Source organism: Phocoena sinus, chromosome 5 (assembly GCF_008692025.1).
Source record: "Phocoena sinus isolate mPhoSin1 chromosome 5, mPhoSin1.pri, whole genome shotgun sequence".
Taxonomy (NCBI): domain Eukaryota; kingdom Metazoa; phylum Chordata; class Mammalia; order Artiodactyla; family Phocoenidae; genus Phocoena; species Phocoena sinus.
Window position 1 is genome coordinate 99,588,183 of NC_045767.1, and position 17,299 is coordinate 99,605,481.

At 35.6% G+C, this 17,299-nt stretch overlaps 2 protein-coding genes across 7 annotated transcripts in view; both read right to left on the bottom strand.

The window, feature by feature from the left end:
* Nucleotides 1-17,299, bottom strand: part of HELQ (helicase, POLQ like) — a 40,683-nt gene that overhangs the window by 22,807 nt on the left and 577 nt on the right. For 3 of the 6 annotated variants that reach the window (XM_032632250.1, XM_032632252.1, XM_032632251.1), the window contains exons 2-9: nt 15,811-16,528; nt 11,992-12,170; nt 11,230-11,430; nt 10,293-10,365; nt 8,260-8,357; nt 7,025-7,123; nt 5,588-5,733; nt 2,333-2,572 (exon numbers count right to left, since the gene is read on the bottom strand). In XM_032632250.1, the coding sequence (XP_032488141.1) occupies nt 2,333-2,572; nt 5,588-5,733; nt 7,025-7,123; nt 8,260-8,357; nt 10,293-10,365; nt 11,230-11,430; nt 11,992-12,170; nt 15,811-16,528 (1,754 nt within the window). Of the gene's footprint in view, nt 1-2,332; nt 2,573-5,587; nt 5,734-7,024; nt 7,124-8,246; nt 8,358-8,534; nt 8,621-10,292; nt 10,366-11,229; nt 11,431-11,991; nt 12,171-15,810; nt 16,529-17,299 lie in introns of those variants that run through there. The other 3 variants (XM_032632254.1, XM_032632255.1, XM_032632253.1) reach the window with 3 other exon arrangements.
* The window catches only part of ABRAXAS1 (abraxas 1, BRCA1 A complex subunit), a 29,101-nt gene continuing 26,203 nt past the window's right edge, over nt 14,402-17,299 (bottom strand). The window contains exon 10 of the transcript XR_004349950.1: nt 14,402-14,419. The gene's annotated coding sequence lies outside the window, so the exon portion shown is untranslated. The remainder of the gene's footprint in view (nt 14,420-17,299) is intronic.

Here is a 17,299-nt window from a genome sequence, read left to right on the forward strand (position 1 = left end):
CTGGGCCCGTAGGCCATGGCCGCTGGGCCTGTGCGTCCAGAGCCTGTGCTCTGCAGCGGGAGGGACCACAGCGGTGAGGGACCCGCGTACCGCAAAAAAAAAAAAAAGAAAAATGTGTAAGAACAATTAAGAGATGCAAGCTCAATTTAAGAGGTTTCGACTGTCTAACTGAAGTTACAAAAGCAGAGAACAGAGAAAACAGAAGAAAAGAAATAATAACTGAAAAAAATTACTCTAAGATGAATAAAGGCATAAAACTTTAGATTGAAAGCATGTACCAAAGGGCTAAGCCCTATGAATAAGAAGTAGGTAAACTGGGAGAGTTAGGATTGCAGAATTAGATTTCTCAGTTTCTTCAGTTTCAAACCTTGGCTTTGAAACTCATTTGTTGGCCGTGAAGTTGGGTAAGTTACTTCATTATTCAGTGCCTCAGTATTCCCTTCTATAAAATGTGGATAACAAAATACGACCTTCCTCACAGAGCTGTTGTGAGGATCTATTAAGTCAACGCATGTAAAGCTGTTATGACATAGTGAGGGCGTGTAATAACTGTAATTATTATTATACACTATGACAAAATGTTAAGGTTAAAGAGAAAAGTCTAAAAGCTTCTGGAAAGGGAAAAACAGTAAGCCTATGCAAAAACAAAAATGACCAACACTAGCTCCTAAAAGACATGGAAGAATACTACAAGGGCCCCAAAGAAAAAAAACTGAACCTAGAATTCTGTTCCTAGCAAGGTGTTCAAGTGTGAGGCTAAAATAAAGACATCTTCAGCTACGCAAAGATTCAAAAATTTTTACTCCCAATGCAGCATTTAAAAAAAAATTACCCAAGGATGGCAAAATAAAAAATGGATCATAGAAGGAAGATGTGAGACACAAGAGGCAGTGGTAGGCACAAAAAAAAAAAAGTATAATTTACAGGTAAGTTTAAAGAACTATTGATTATAAGATGAAAGAAAGTTTAAAATCTAGAACTAAAATTCCAGGTAAATGCAACAATACATGAGGCAGTGTAGAAAAATACACAAATGCTAAGACTCTTGTTATGTTCAGCAGAGGATATAGTTATTGATTAATTCTAAAATGACAGAAAAACACAGTTGCGTTTTTTAAGAGTTTTACAACTGTTAAAAAATTTAAGAGTAACCATTGAAATAAGAGAAATAGGATACATAACTTCGTTTTTTATTTCAACAATTGTCTGAAAAAACAGAAAACTTAACCAGTGACAGAGTTTGAAAATAAAAGAATAGAAAAAAACTATACTTGGCAAAAAATGTAGTCCCAGTATTCAAAATAAAATCACTAAATGAGGAAAACAAGGATGTATTCTATTCATAAAAGGTATAATTCAGCAATAAGATATTTGCAGTAAACCTTTATATACCTAGTTTTGAAATACAAAGCAAGAACTTTTATAAATGTAAAAAGGGGGCTTCCCTGGTGGCGCAGTGGTTGAGAGTCCGCCTGCCGATGCAGGGGACACGGGTTCGTGCCCCGGTCTGGGAGGATCCCACATGCCGCGGAGCGGCTGGGCCCGTGAGCCATGGCCGCTGAGCCTGCGCGTCCGGAGCCTGTCCTCCGCAGCGGGAGAGGCCACAACAGTGAGAGGCCCGCGTAACGCATAAAAAAAAAAAAAAAAAAAAAAAAAAAAAAAAAAAAAAAAATTTAAAAAAAATTTGAAAAAAAAATAATTACAGTGGGAAACTCTGAAACTGACAAATCAAAGAATCACAAAGAAAAAGGAGGAGCTGATGACTAATAACTGTTATACATTGAGCTATATGAAACTACATACTCAACAGAAAATACATATTTTTTTAAATCTCATGGATGATTTATAAAAACTGACCATTTATTTGAAAAAATGTCACAAATGACAAAGAGTAGAAATCAATTATACTGGTAATAACCAAAAAGATAATCAAGGATCTACTCTTTTAAAAAAGATACTAGACTCAAAAGTCTTTATGGATGAGTTCTCTAAAGTTTCAAGGAAATCTGTTAAATAAACTCTTTCAGATCATAAAACATGGTCAAAAGCTTGCCAACTGTTTCTACACAACCAGGATAATAAACCATAACATCAAAACCAGATAGGGAGAGTAACAAAGAAAGAAGGAATTCTAACAGCAAGAAATCTACTAGTGTTATTTTTCATTAAAATATTAAAGTAAATAAACCAAACAATCAACTAAGCAAATGCTGAAAAAAACATTTGATAAATTCTCACCCACTACTGAGAAAGAATAAAACAACAAAAAAAACTGTTGGCAAGCTACGAACTGGAAAGTTTTGAGACCGGCCAACAATGACTTATATCTTACCTTCGAGCTGGTAGGTTAACACCTGCTGCTAGGGTGGATGTGCAGGTAAAAAGGCAGAGAACTCCTGCGGAGTAGGCCTCCTCCAAGAGCTTCCTTTCATCACTCGTTAAACCACCATGGTGATAAGCAACTCCAAATGGGATGGTGTGCTTTAAAACAGGACACAGGTTGCCATTGCTGATATTCTTCAAGTTCTTAATCACCTCATGCTTTTCTTTCTCTTTGTGTTTCAGATATTCCCTGGGAAAAAGATGTTAGACGTGAACCCTTGATCTTACAGTGACAAAGTACCTAAAATTTTAATTTCAGTAGGTGCATGCAAACATTCTTTTTTTAAAAGAACTTATTACTTTTATTGATATAAATACATAGAATGTTCTTAGAATTTTGATTTGACTTCATTAGCTATTAGGCAGTTTCTCTGAACCTTTTTATGGATCACAGAGCCCTGTGAAAATCTGCTTAAAACTAAGGAAAAAAAATATTCACATAAACACAACACTTTGCATATAATTTCAAGGATTCATGGACTTCCTGAAGTTCAATCCTGTACCTCCTATGAATACATGAACTCCAGGTGTAGACCCCTGCTCTAGATGTTACAATTATTTTTTCACAAGAACATATATCTTTAGTGAAGATGATTTGTTTTAAGTCATAAATTTTCTTCTCTGAAGATGAAAACATATATTATTAAATCATATGAATTATATGTAAAACTGTCTAAACTCTAGCATTTTAGAAGCCTCAGTAATATCCTACAATGTCTTCTTACCTAGAAGCACCTGTTATTTTAAATTCCCTTCTAGAAAAGAAAAAAAGGAAAGAAAGACTAAGTACAACTAACTACTAACTGACTACAAAGCAACAACTTCTGAATACCAGTAGCAAACAAATATAGTCCAAGATATAAATATAATACACACAGCCCTATGTTGTTTTCATGGAAAGCATAGAGAGCTCTGGCTGGTGCTAACTGCACAAGGACAGTCATTTCACACGAAGTTGAGAAATGGGAGGCCAGGAGACAGTGAAGAATTGGGAAGAAAGTGGTCAAGATTCATCAGTGCAAGAACTAGAAGTGGCCGCTGAGTAGGGAGCAGCAGACTTTATGTTACTACTTTCCAGCCAGTGTTTGAGGTCCTGAAAGGGACAAATCCTTCTCAAGGAATTAAGACTTATGGATAATCACCTTATAATTTTAGAGAAGGGAGACATTATTTGTAACTGACCAGATAAGACATAATTATATGGAGAAGGGTTTTGTGGGAGAAGTTGAGATGTGAGCTGGGCCTTGAACAACAGGTGTTAGAGAGGCAGCAATGAGGGGGCAGGAAAGTGCAGTGTTGGCAGAGGGTAAAGCAGGATTGTAGGCATGGAAATGGGAAGTTCAAGAATAAACAAAGAAGACAAGTAGTTCAGTCTGGATGAAGTGCAGGGTGGATAAAGAAAGGAAGAAATAAGGATGGAAAAGTAAGTTGAGTCATTATCTTAGCATGAATTCTAGGCTTTTCTAGCATGAAAAGAAGCACTGTGGTATCATTTTCAGGGACATTTTTAGGGAAAGTGATATGACCAGAGCTCTGGCAGTTGTCAGCAAATAGTGTTTAAAAGACATCCTTAACTTAGAAGTCAAAGGTGGTAATAGCTATAAAAAAGATAATTTTCCTTGAGATTGAGACAATCACTTGGGAAAAAATCTGCTTCAGTCTTTGCACTTAGACATACAAGCATATTCTAGGTGATTTTACTATACCTGCTTCACATGAAATGTCTGATTAGGAGGCAAATCATTAAGACATAGACTGATATTCCAGGACTCTCATGAAATTACGTTTTAAGGACAATACTGAGATCAGAAACCATTTAGCCCCAGATTTTACTTCATCTACATGTAAACTATAGAATAATATAAAAAAGTATGCTCTAAACATGACATTTTAGCCAACAGCCACCAAAAAAGGGGGCTAAGCTATACTCAGAACATTCACCTTATGAAAGCAGCAAGTAATATGGAAAATGTATTTTAGAGGAAGTTTTCCTTCAGAAAGAGTTTAAGAAAGTATCAAGTGTCCATAATAATTCATTAACTAAGGGTTCTGGAGAACCAAATTTTTAAGTAATTCAATATTAAACATCAACATTTATGACCCAAATAAACTGTTATCACCAAAAAGCAAAATAAGTAAAGGATATAACTTGACTAATAATAAACCTCACATCTCCTAGTCAAAAGTTTGTCTCTAAATTTCCCCATTACTTAGTGCTACACTACCTTATTCTAAGAAAACAACTGATTTACTGAGAATATCTCAATGATAATTTAATTTCCTTAGGTTTTTATAGTCTACATCACCACTATAAAGGCAGACTGTTACTGAAATGGGAAACTCCTGAGCTTTATCCCGAACATCTGCATCTCTGTACTAGTCAATGAATTTAACTCTACATTAGATCAATCCATGATGACAGCAGGATTGGGAGGGGAGGCGGAGGATGGCTAGATTAGAATCCATAGTACTGGTCTGTGAACAGTGAGATAGCCCTGGCTCAGGGGCCAAAAAGAAGTCTGAAAAATATGATAAAAGTACACATGGGACAAAAAGGTACAGAAAAAACTAAACTGTTCATACTTAAGTTCATTTTATACTTATCTCTATGACATAACAGAACCAACATTAAAATTTTATAGTATAAAATTACAAACTAATACATTTCTTAATTATTTAGGAAATTCAATTCAAATGTCCACACAACCTAAGTGTGAAGTTTACTAAGAAAACAAAGGCAACACTACTTAATTAAAAAGAAAGTTAAGCTGAAGATATGATTCATCCACACAGTGATTAGTGATCAGTCCTCTGATCATGTAGGCCAGCAGCTGACCTTGGCTGCATGTTGGACTCTGCCTAGGAGCTTTACAAAATAATGGTGCCTGGGTCCCACTGCCATATATTCTGATTTGTCTTGGATGTAGCTTGGGCACTGAAATTTTTAAAAGGCTCCAAGACGATTCACTGTGCAGCCAAGCCATTATATTAGTCAGCGTTCTCTTACAGGTAGAATTTTTCTCTGGCCATTTCACATATGTGAATTTCACAGTCCAACTTTCTTCAAGGTCAGGGCCTTTAGAATCTATTATAACAACTTAGTATAATGTTCTGCAAGAAGTAATTAGTGCTTGCGGAATAAACAGAACATACAGCATGTAAATCATAATAAAAATGAAACAATATTTTTAAAAGAGTAACATACTTGCTTAAAATTTTGCATATCATTTCTGCTACATTTTCACAGTTCTTCTTAGTGGGACAAAAAACTAAGCAGGAATAATTGGGAATAACTTCTGTCACCAATGCTATCAAGTGATCAGGATCCATCTTTTTCAGAGTATCAGAATACTGCACAACAAGATTTAGGAACAAAGTAGTTAGCAACCATGAAAGCCTTTCATTTTACCAGTGTAAAAGGTAAGTGAAAAGGTAAGCTTTGAAAGGTAAGTAAACCAACCATAATTTTGAACTTCTCATTTAAAATAAAAGATACAACCTATATTAAACAGCAAAATGTTAAGTCCCACTTTTCTCTTGGGTTATTAGGGTTTTGTTAGGTGTATTTAGTTTTAAATAAAGGAAGTGAAAATAGTTAATGTTATTAATAGCCCCACTGCACACCCATCTTCACTGAAGCAGAAAAAGTCCACAGAGAGAAACACAGATTGATCCTAATAATAGTCAAAGAACTGCATAAATAAGCTAAACCTCCTGCTTTACTAACAGTTTTCAAAAACATAGATTCAATCATACTACAGGACATATTTTCAGAAATAAAAAATATATTTATCAAGCAGATGCAAAGAACTCAAAGAACATGAAGAAAAATGTAAAGTTATTTAAAATCTCCTCACTTCCTTCGACTTTACTGAAAACTAATTAAGATACAAATTTAGAATAATATACCTTTATAGAATTCTAAAACTGTTGTAAAATCTCTTTCTTCCTCTTTTAATGTCCTTCACATAAATCACAGAACATTAACATAGTATACATTAACATTTTCATACACCAGTATCTGAGCTATACAGCCCACAAATATTTCTTCTTGTTTTGCCGTTGTTGCTGAATGAATAAACATTTATGGGAGAGGTCTCCAAACGTTCTTGGTTCCTGGAGCCCCAAGGTCAAAAGAAATAACTAACAGTTCTGATTCTTAGGTAGTTAGGTCCAAACAACTTAATAAGTATGTATTTCCTCACAAATTAGTAGCCATCTAAATATATAATACACATCAACTGAATAAAATTTTTTTTTATTTCATTCTTCAATAACCATCAGAGCCCACTAACAGGATGTGCACACAACTGGGCCCTGCAGTCTTTCAAATCTTAGAAATCCTCATTTCCTGTCCCACATTGATTTTCACATGGTATTTGCTTACAGTAAGTGCAAAAACAACCCCCAACTTCACAAAGATACAATATCGTAGAAAGTAATGTAGTGTGATCTAATGTTGACATAGGAAACTGCCTATCTTGAACCAGTAGTTTGTGTGGTGTCCAAGAGTTGTCAACCATCAGCTGTTTCTCTGAAACAACTAAACTACCCCATGGTACCCAGGCAACTCTTTTGTGGTGCCCCAGGGAAGCTGGGCACAAAGTCTGGGAACCTCACCTTTAGGGATTATCAAGGTTACCTTATAGTTAAGGAGACGTGAAAAAGTCATGCCATTCTCAGCTTTGCTGTCAACCTCATATATTGTGTCCTTTATTTTCAGATATTCTTTTAATTCAACCTCGAATTAAAAGGACATTTGCAATTAATATCACATGTAAATTCCTTTTTCCAGAGTATCAAATTTTGTAAAATATGCTGTAAAAAGGAAAGATATACAAAAATTTTAGCTTTTCTAAGGTATGTAGAATGCTTCAACTTAAAAGTTACTTCTTTCCCATCTAAGTTTATTTTTCCCTTTAAATCAAAACAGGGATTAATATCCTTGAAGAAATACTTATGAATTGAATAGCCACATACCTAAAAGAAAATCAGATACTTGTATGTGTCACAAGAGGAAGTATAAATGAGTCAAGTGTTCACACTCTATCTTTTATTAAGGAGTTATTTATGGTATTCCTCAAGATTTAAAGGTTCATTAGTCATCAGTTTTAATCTAAAAATGACCAAATTATTAATTTAACTATTTGTAGACAAAAAAAGCTTGTAAATACAGCTCATTGAATTTTTAAAAGAACAGCATCTAATTTGACAATTAAGGTCAGAAAATGTCTCTTGAAAATTCTCATATTTGGTGCAAATGTAAAAACACTAAATTTCAAAGTAAAATTTGGTGATTCTAAAAAAATTATTTTCTGAAAACCTATTTAGACACAGAAACTTCAAACAGAGTATATGTACATTATAAGTTACTTTCGAATAACTATGAACTACATTTATTTACTTTCTTTCTTTTAGGAATACTATTATTGGGGAGTTTAAATTTAAATCCATGTGAAGTCTTACCTTATTTTAAAAAAGCATTAAAACTACCAAAGCATAAATATTTGAAAATATTTTAACTTTTAAGATAAATTTTTTTATGTGCCAATAACTTGAAACATGAGTCACTAAATTCTCACTGAATGAAAAAATTTACCTTACTGAATATAAAGTAGAAAAGCAGAATGGGTCTGAAAAACTCCATTCAATAAATATTCATTGCAGGCCCATGGGTCACGCACTGTTCCAGGTGTTCCCCATACAGTACTGACCCAAGCCAAGATCCCTGACCTCTACACACAAACTTGCTACCATTTAGCCATGGTGAGTGGCATTATGTTCCTTCACTACTCTTAGAATTTTTATACAGTACATTTGCTACTTTTCTTTCTAAATAGAAGATGATACATAACAAACCAAACCTTAGGTACATACTGGTCTAAACTGACTCGTGTAATATTCTGCTTGCAGGAACTCTTGTAGGTCTTCAACATTGTTTAATGTTGCACTCATACCGATAATTTGAGTTGTTTCTAAAAAAAAAAAACCCAAAGTATTGAGGAAAATGTGTTACTTAGTATATCATAACAATAATTTTAGCAACCTTTTAGTGTTCTTATTCTTCCTGAGTGATTTGAGAAAGAGGGGGCAGGTAAGAAAAATACCAACACAGTTGACCCTTGAACAACACGAGGGTTAGGGGTACCAACCTGCTTCGCAGTCGAAAATCCGTGTAAAACTTATAGTCGGTCCTCCATATCCTCAGTTCTGCATCCCTGGATTCAACCAACCACAGATCATGTGGTACTGTAGTACTTACTATTGAAAAAAACCCACATATAAGTGGACCCATGCAGTTCAAACCTGTGTTGTTCAATGGTCAACTGTATAATACCAGAGTATTAATCTGGCAGATGATATTACTCAGAAGAGAGGTATAAGCTGGTAACACAGATTGGGAGCCATCAAACACAAGGAGCCCTTGAAGTAATGAGTATGGATGAGAATTAGCAGAAATTGTATGAAGTAAGAAACAAGAGAAGAGTCTAAGATGAATCTATGGTAACACCAATGTACATGATGAATACACTTAAAAAGCAGTGTCACAAAGGTGAACAAAAGGAGAAACTAAAGAGATTCCTTTCATTCAAATATCTATTAAGTGTAAGGCACTGGTGACAGAAGGACAAATAAGTATACAGCAGTAGCAAACACATGTCCATTATGTGCAGGTACTATGCTAGATGCTGTACAAAGACTGACTCGTGCTATCTTCACAGCAATTCAGTGAGGAAGGTTCTATTACTATCATCCATTTTTGATGCATAAGGAAAAAGAGGCACAGTTACTATAACTTGCCCAAGGTCACAGACAAAGTTAAAAGTGAGCCAGGATTTGAATCCAGCTCGAGTCTGCCCTTAGCCATTATGCTATGCTATCTCTCAATGCTAACACATGATCAGTCTTACAGACAGATAGTAGGGAAACCAAGACAGAATGATGTTTCAGCATCCAAAGGAAAAATGAATGATAAATAATCAAATGCTGAAGAGAAATTAAGACAAGGACAGTCAGTGTACACTGGATTTGACAAGTAGATGATCATTTTCCCCTCTTCCTCTGCTTTATATTTTTCCATAGAATTTGTCACCATCTGACACACCGTATGTTTTCTTGTTTATCTGCTTATTATTTGTTCACTTTCACTAAAATATAGGTTTGACAAAGGCAGGGCCTGATGCACAGGGGGTACTAAATAAATATTTTTTTAATAAATAATTATAAAGTGCTACAACCTGCCTAAATACCACTGTTATCAAAATTTTAAAAATAATTCTTAAGATCTGACCTTTATGATTAATAATTTTCCATATATAAACTATTAACAATATACAACAACTAATAAGCTATTGCAATAGTATATCAAAAAATAATAGAGAAGATATTTAGAATATTTCATATATATTTAAAGACTATCTGATGTTGTAAAATAGCTCCTTAGAGTGACTATTTATATACAATGTTTTCTTGGTATGATGATCATACTGATGGTGGCAACAACAGCAAACCCTTATTGTGCTACGTGCTAGGCATGGCTGAATGCGTCCGTTACATGTGTTAACTCATATAATCCTCACAATAATCCCATCTGGTTGGTACCATTATTATCCCCATTTTACAGATGAAGAAAGAGAGGTTGAGTCACATGCCTAAGCACACATAGCTAGTAAGTGGAGGATACTGATAGGGGACATCCTCAAATGTTAACTTCATTTATCTTCACAATTCTACTCACTCATCCATTCTTCAAACAAAAATTTATAAGCTTACTTTAGACATAAAAAACTAAGGCAGAAAACTTAAGTACCTTACTCTAGGTTACATAATCTAGCTAGTGACAGAATTAAGTCTTTTATAGGTCTCTTGATTATAAATCAATTAGTGACCACATTTGAAAGAATACTTACTGCTAGTGTAGAGGATTTTTGCTAGAGTCATTTCCAGTATAGCCCCACGGCTTCCTTCACCAATCATGTGCAACTTCGAGATTTAAAAAAAAAAAGGGAGAAAAGTAAATCTGCATAAAATACCTAAATAAAACAAGCATACATTGGATGAAATGAAGAAGCAATCTTTGCTTTATAACTCAAGCATTTTCGTTATGGCAACTAGAGTACATATATATTATTTCACTGGTATTTTAAGTTAATGAGGTTGTCCCAAGTACAACATTCTGGCATCTGGAATTCATAAATACTATTATAAAACTGAACATATATACATATATTCACTCTTCAAGAAACACTTGACACAAAACTGAATTTAAGACCACCATGCATGGCGGCTTCCCCGGTGGTGCAGTGGTTAAGAATCCACCTGCCAATGCAGGGGACACAGGTTCGAGCCCTGGTCCAGGAAGATCCCACATGCCGCGGAGCAACTATGCCTGTGCACCACAACTACTGAGCCTGCGCTCTAGAGCCCACGAGCCACAACTACTGAGCCCGTGAGCCACAACTACTGAGCCCACGAGCCACAACTACTGAGCCCACATGCCACAACTACTGAAACCCGTGCACCTAGAGCCCGTGCTCCACAACAAGCGAAACCACAGCAATGAGAAGCCCGTGCACCACAATGAAGAGTAGCCCCTACTCGCCGCAAATAGAGAAAGGCCACACGCAGCAACGAAGACCCAAGGCAGCCAAAAATAAATAAAACAGATACAACATTAAAGAAATAAAAAATGTTTAAAAAAGATTACCATGCATGAAATGTCTTTATCTGTGTTATCTATATATTAAAATAAATTACTTATTTTCATAAAGGTATTAAGCAGATCCACATAATAATAAATGTTAGTATAATAAAAATGTTGATAAATTAATAAATGGAGTAACCAACCTCATCTACAACAACCAGACCCAGACTGTTAATCCTTTCGGTTTCAATCAAGGAGTTCACCAGACTATGTCCTTTTTCAATAGTGGCAATATATAGTGATTTCTTTTCCCTTCTTTTAATTGGAGGAAATTTTCCTTTGCTTCCAGCATATTCTTCAACAAAGAAACCCAGTTCTACACCAAAACTTGACAAACCTGAAATCTAGAATATTAGTTAAAATAAACAAAAAAAATCAGATAAGAACCCTAATGGTTAAGTGTTCACAGGGATTTTAAAAATCTAAAATAGTGTTTAATACTGACAATGGGAACAAGGTCACAGATAATACATACCTACATATATATAAGAAATGTCATAATTAATGTATTAATCTTTGCAAATAAATGCCACTTTTAAACTAGATAATATAAATTTTAAGTGTCTCTTCTGATGTTAAAAAAATCAGAATAACTCATTCATTTTGATAAAATAATTGGTTAGTTTCTGCTTGAAAAAGCAGGCTAAATATCAATACAACATGTAAAATGGAGTTTAATCCACAGGTTTAGAAAAAAATAAAACCCCTTCTGAAACAGGTAATTAGAAGAGATTTTCGATTAAGTACTCCACACTGTATGTGCACATCCTAAAAATAATAATTCTCCATCATTAATAGAGATACCTTTTCTCAGTCAATAAAAAGTTGTTACATTTATGCTAGTTTTTATATCTGAATGTCGAAATTACATTAGCAAATACCACTTGTTAAAAAAAAAATCACACCTTTTCTTGAACAATTGCCACATATGGTAGGATCATTAAAACATCTTTTCGCCGGCAAAGCAGTTCTTGCAGCATTAAAATCTCAGCCACGAGGGTTTTTCCACCACTTGTTGGCAAGGAATATATTAAATTTTTTCTTTCTTGCACAGAATTCAATGTTAAGCAAGCATGTTGCCATTCTGTGGAATTGAAAAAAAAAAAGCCTTGTTTTCCCCTTCTACAATCTCAAAAGTTTTCTAAGAAGATAGAATCAAATCTTACCCTGTGTAGCATCTTCTCATAGTGATAAATGTAACTATGTATCAATGTTAATTGTCAAAATCCCCAATGCATGGTGTGCATTCTAGTTCAGGCCTGGTCAGTGAGGTGGGCAACTAGCCCACCTATTTGCCAGCTGCAGGCTGAGGTCTAAGATTCCACAGGGCAGACAGCACCTGCTGGACAAGAGATGTCACCTGGGACATGGAGGGGCTAACGGGCACTTCAAGGATCTGTGTGAATTCTAAGGACTTCCTCTTATGTTCTGCAAGGATACTGTGTGAGCTTCCCTTCCTCATTCACCCAAATACCATCTTAGAGAGAAACAGGGCGAGGAGGAATAAAATTTATAAGGTTTTACACAAAGTAAGAAAGACTATTCAACCAGCTCTCACAGGGAGCTGAAGTTTGAATGGCCTGAATACCACCTTAAACTGATTGATGAGACTGTTTAAACCATAAAAGACTAGGATTATTAACTAGGACATCCAGGATTTCTACAACTTAGCAAGGTGGAATGTATGAAAAGGATCACATCAGATCCGAAACAATGTGAAAACTAGTATAACTACTCTGTAGAAAAATTTGACAATGTAGATCATCAAAAGTCTTCAAACTATACATCACTTTTATCCCTAGAAAAATGGGCAAAAGATATGACAAGACATTCACACCAGGTAGAAATGCAAATGGCTAATAAATACACGAAAAGATGCTCTATTGTTACCTATTAGGTTGGCAAAATAAAAAATGTTAAACAGCTACCAAAAAAAAAAGCCCCCACACATAAAATCCAGAGTTTACTAGACTGGACATGAACAGGCATTTCTGTGTGTGGTTGACAAAAGCATAAACTGCTACAATCTTTTTGGAAAGCAATCTAGCAGGATCAAAAATAAAACTGCACACTGCCTTTGACCTAGCAGTACTGCTTGTAGAACTCTACACCTACAGAAATAAAAGCAAGGGTATATGTGCAAGATGTTCACCGTAGCATTGTTTATATATAACAAAGAGCCATCAAGGGGTAAAGACTGAATTATTGCACAATCATATGATGTAATTCTTTGCGGCTTGAAATATTTGCAAATGACTATGTATTTTTACTTTAAAAGTATCTCAATATTTTACAGCACAAGAAAATACAGCCATTATATTGTAATAACTTTATTTACTTATTTTTTTATCTTTTGGTTGTGCTGTGCTGCATGTGGGATCTTAGTTCCCTGACCAGGGATCGAACCTGTGCCCCCTACAGTGGAAGCATGGAGTCTTAACTACTGGACTGCCAGGGAAGTCCCCTGTAATAACTTTAAATGGAGTATAATCTATAAAAATACTGAATCACGATGTTGTACACCTGAAACTAATATTGTAAATCAACTATGCTTAAATAAAAAATTTTCAAAAATATTTAAATAAATTGAATGTTTAATACTTAAGTATTAAAAAATACTTCAGACTAGTATCACCCACTAGTTATCAAACTGCAGATGTTTATGTGAAAATACAACTTGACCATATCCACATTTTATCCAACTCAGACTTTTAAAGTATAAAACGACCAAAATAATGAATATTTAGGAATAACATCTATCTTCACACACTAAAAAAAAAAAATTACATTAACTTAGTTCCCAACATTTCTATAAAACAAATTAAGCATAATTCTACACTTAAGAGGCAAAAATAACAGTTTAAGGTTGAAGTTCTCTAGCTCAGTAGCTCTCAAACGTTCCACACATCAGAATAACCTGGAGGACTTACTAAAGCAGATTGCTAGGTCCCACCTCAAGGTTCTGATTCAGGAGGGCTAGGGTGGAGCCTGGGAATGTGCATTTCAACAAATTTCCAGGTGATGCTGCAGTAGGAACTGCACTTTGAGAAGCATTGTTTTAGCTCAATGAAAAGTAGCACACATATTTATGCTTTAACTTGGTCATCCTTAAGCCAGATTTACAAATAAAAAGAGATTTTAAAAAGTTATTTACTGGGACTTCCCTGGTGGTCCAGTGGTTAAGAATCCGTCTTCCAATGCAGGGGACGCGGGTTCGATCCCTGGTCCGGAACTAAGATTCCACATGCCACAGGGCAAACTAGGCCCGCGTGCTGCAACTAGAGAGAAGCCCACATGCCACAACGAAAGATCCCACATGCTGCAACGAAGATCCTGAGTGCCGCAGATTAAGACCCAACACAGCCAAAAAAAAAAAATAGTTATTTACTGAAGTTCTTACTTAGAAGCAATCAATGTAACTACTGACAGTCATTACCAACGTCTAATTTGGCATGTCCTTGACACAGAACTGGAAAAACAACTATTATTATTATCCCTTTATAACAGAGCAGGAACTAAGGCTCAGAGTGCAAAACCTGTGTTTAAGTGACATGGCCAGAATTCGTAACTAGGCTGACAAACCCCAGCAGTTGAGAATCTACCAGAGTGTACCAGGCACAGTGCTAGTCACATAAGAAATAGATGAGTTAGATAGAGCCCTGTCCTCAGGGTACTCATTCTGGCAGGAGATGCAGATTAGACAAAAAACAAGGTGCTAGGAGAAAAGCAGAGGGAAAAAAGTTAACATCTACTTCAAGGGCAATATACACCTGTAGCTCTTAAACTGCAAACCTTGCAATTTAGAATTTGTTAGACTCTTGTAGAGCCTTATATTAGACTTTGTTTCCTGTAGTCCTATTTCTTCAACCTGATTGTCTTCTCCCGAGATGCGAACTCATGTTTTCATGTGGTTCATAAGATACTAACTTAGGAGTTTCAGAAATAATTTTGAAGTAATTGGATGATAGGCTGCTCTTCAGGGATGGAAGCAAGTGTCCCTTCTGTCTAAAATGACACATATTTGAAATATATGCAAGGACCCAGGATTTTTGAAAAACGTTACAAGACAAATGAATTATTATTAATACTATTTCTTTGCACTTAAATCCTAATGTTAGCTGTCCTTAAAAATGTTTAGTTTTAATCAAACTAAACAGTTCAGTCAGTTTTACAAATACTGACTTCTTTCACTCAAGACATATTAGTAGTCAATGGAATTTCAGCAACTAAGTTTTGGTAGTAAAGTAAGAGCCAGCTAAGGAAGCATTAGCTAAGAAAACTGAGCAGCAGCTAGACAACCAGAGGAAAAAAACCAAGAGTGGAATGTCAAGAAGTCAAGAAATGGGTGTTTCAAGAAGAGTTTGGTCAATTTTGTCAGGTAAGCAACTGTCAAAGAAGGTAAGAACTAAAAGTATCACTGAGTTGTGACACCCTAGTCATTATATCTTAAGTGACAGCACAGAACCCAGAGTTGGAGTGGACTGGGAATTATCTGAAGTGAGGAAAGGGAGGCAGCAAGGATAACACGTTGGAGAAGTGTGACCACGAAGGGAAGGAAAGAAGTTCAATAGTAGCAGGATAGGAATGGAAGACTCAGAGAGGACTGATGTTTTGATTTGTTTTAAGGGGAGAAATATGACGATGGAAGCATCGGTTTTCTTTTGATTTGCATCAATATTACAGTGATGATGGTAAATTTTTTTCATTCCAGCAAAAAACATTACCATATAATTTTTCAATTCCCTTGAACTGAACATAAAGGTCTCTCACTTTGCTGGGTAATGAATAAAAAGGACCAAGGTCATCTAATGATGACTCGATTGTTTTCTTAGCAACATTAATTTCTTCAGATAGAAGAGTCTCTTTGAGCTGTTTAGTCCTAGAAAATACTGGTGTTTGAGCCTTGGCATTTCCAGTCATGGTATTTTTTAGATGATCTTTAAGACTTTTTCTCCTATTTGCATCTGAACTAGTTCTGACTTTAGAAGAGGATTCATCAGTTTGCTGTGGTTGCTCTACGTTATTAATGGGCAATTCCTCGTTCACAGTCTTGTGAGAGGATGAGTTCCAATCCCTCTCTTCAGTAGATGGATCACCCAAATCATTTGAAGAGTTATATAAATTTTCAAAGAATAAAACCTGTGAAGAAGGTATATCATACAAAACATCAGCTTCAGGATCAATAGAGACATCTTCATGCCCACTCTGGTTCTTCGTGTGCGCATCTATTTTTAATTCAGTACAGTCGCCTACAGTAGTAATGCTGAGTGTGTTGTGTTTAATGCTTTCTGAACAAAGATCTTCAGTGGCATGGTCTGTAGCATGTTTCCTATGTTCAGGAAGTTGCAAATATTTTTGTTCCAGGTCATCAACTTGAGCTAAAAGAGAGTTTTCAGCAAAGCTATCATAGTCGCCAAACATGTCCTCTTCACTGTCAATATTCTGGAAAGAAGACAAAAAGATTTATGGTCAATTCTAGCTTCATTAAGAATAAAAGTTCCAGGTGAGGGCTCTATCAAGCATATAATTATATGGTCACTTATGGATCACAGACCTAAATGTAAATCAGCCTATAAAATAGATACTATCATCCCATTTTACAGATAAAGAAATGGAGGCCCAGAGAGGTTAAGTGACTGGCATAAACTGTCCTCCTAGTGATGCTGGGATCCTAATTCTTAAGCTAGTGCTAAATCCTTTAAAATGGCAGCAAGACCGATAACCATCTACTGGAAGGGGAGAAGTTTCTGATAACCGCAGTGCCGTTTCACCTCCAATACTCCATTCTGCAGAGACTGGCCTGTAATAAAATCATGCTTGTACCACTGGACACTCCAAGGAGATTGTTCTTAGAAATCTGGAATTGAAAGGGAGTGTCTGACTTGGTATGGTCTATAAACAGAAGAGATGGAATTTGGAGGTAGCAATATAGGGGAGTGATTAAGAACCCAAGATTTGGAGTAGGAAATGTAGTTTCTTAACTTCTCAGGGCCAGATTTCTGTTATAAAATCTAGATAACGTAAATAGTTTAACAAAGTACCCAGCACATAATAGGTCTGCAATAAATGGTAGATTTTTAGTACAAGGAGCAGCAGAAACTTGGAAGTCTAGGTTTGCGTCTGGTCATGCCACTTACTTGCTGCATGTACAACTTCTGTCTCGGGGTTTCATATCTATATAATAATGGGGCTAACAGTGTAACACCTCACAGG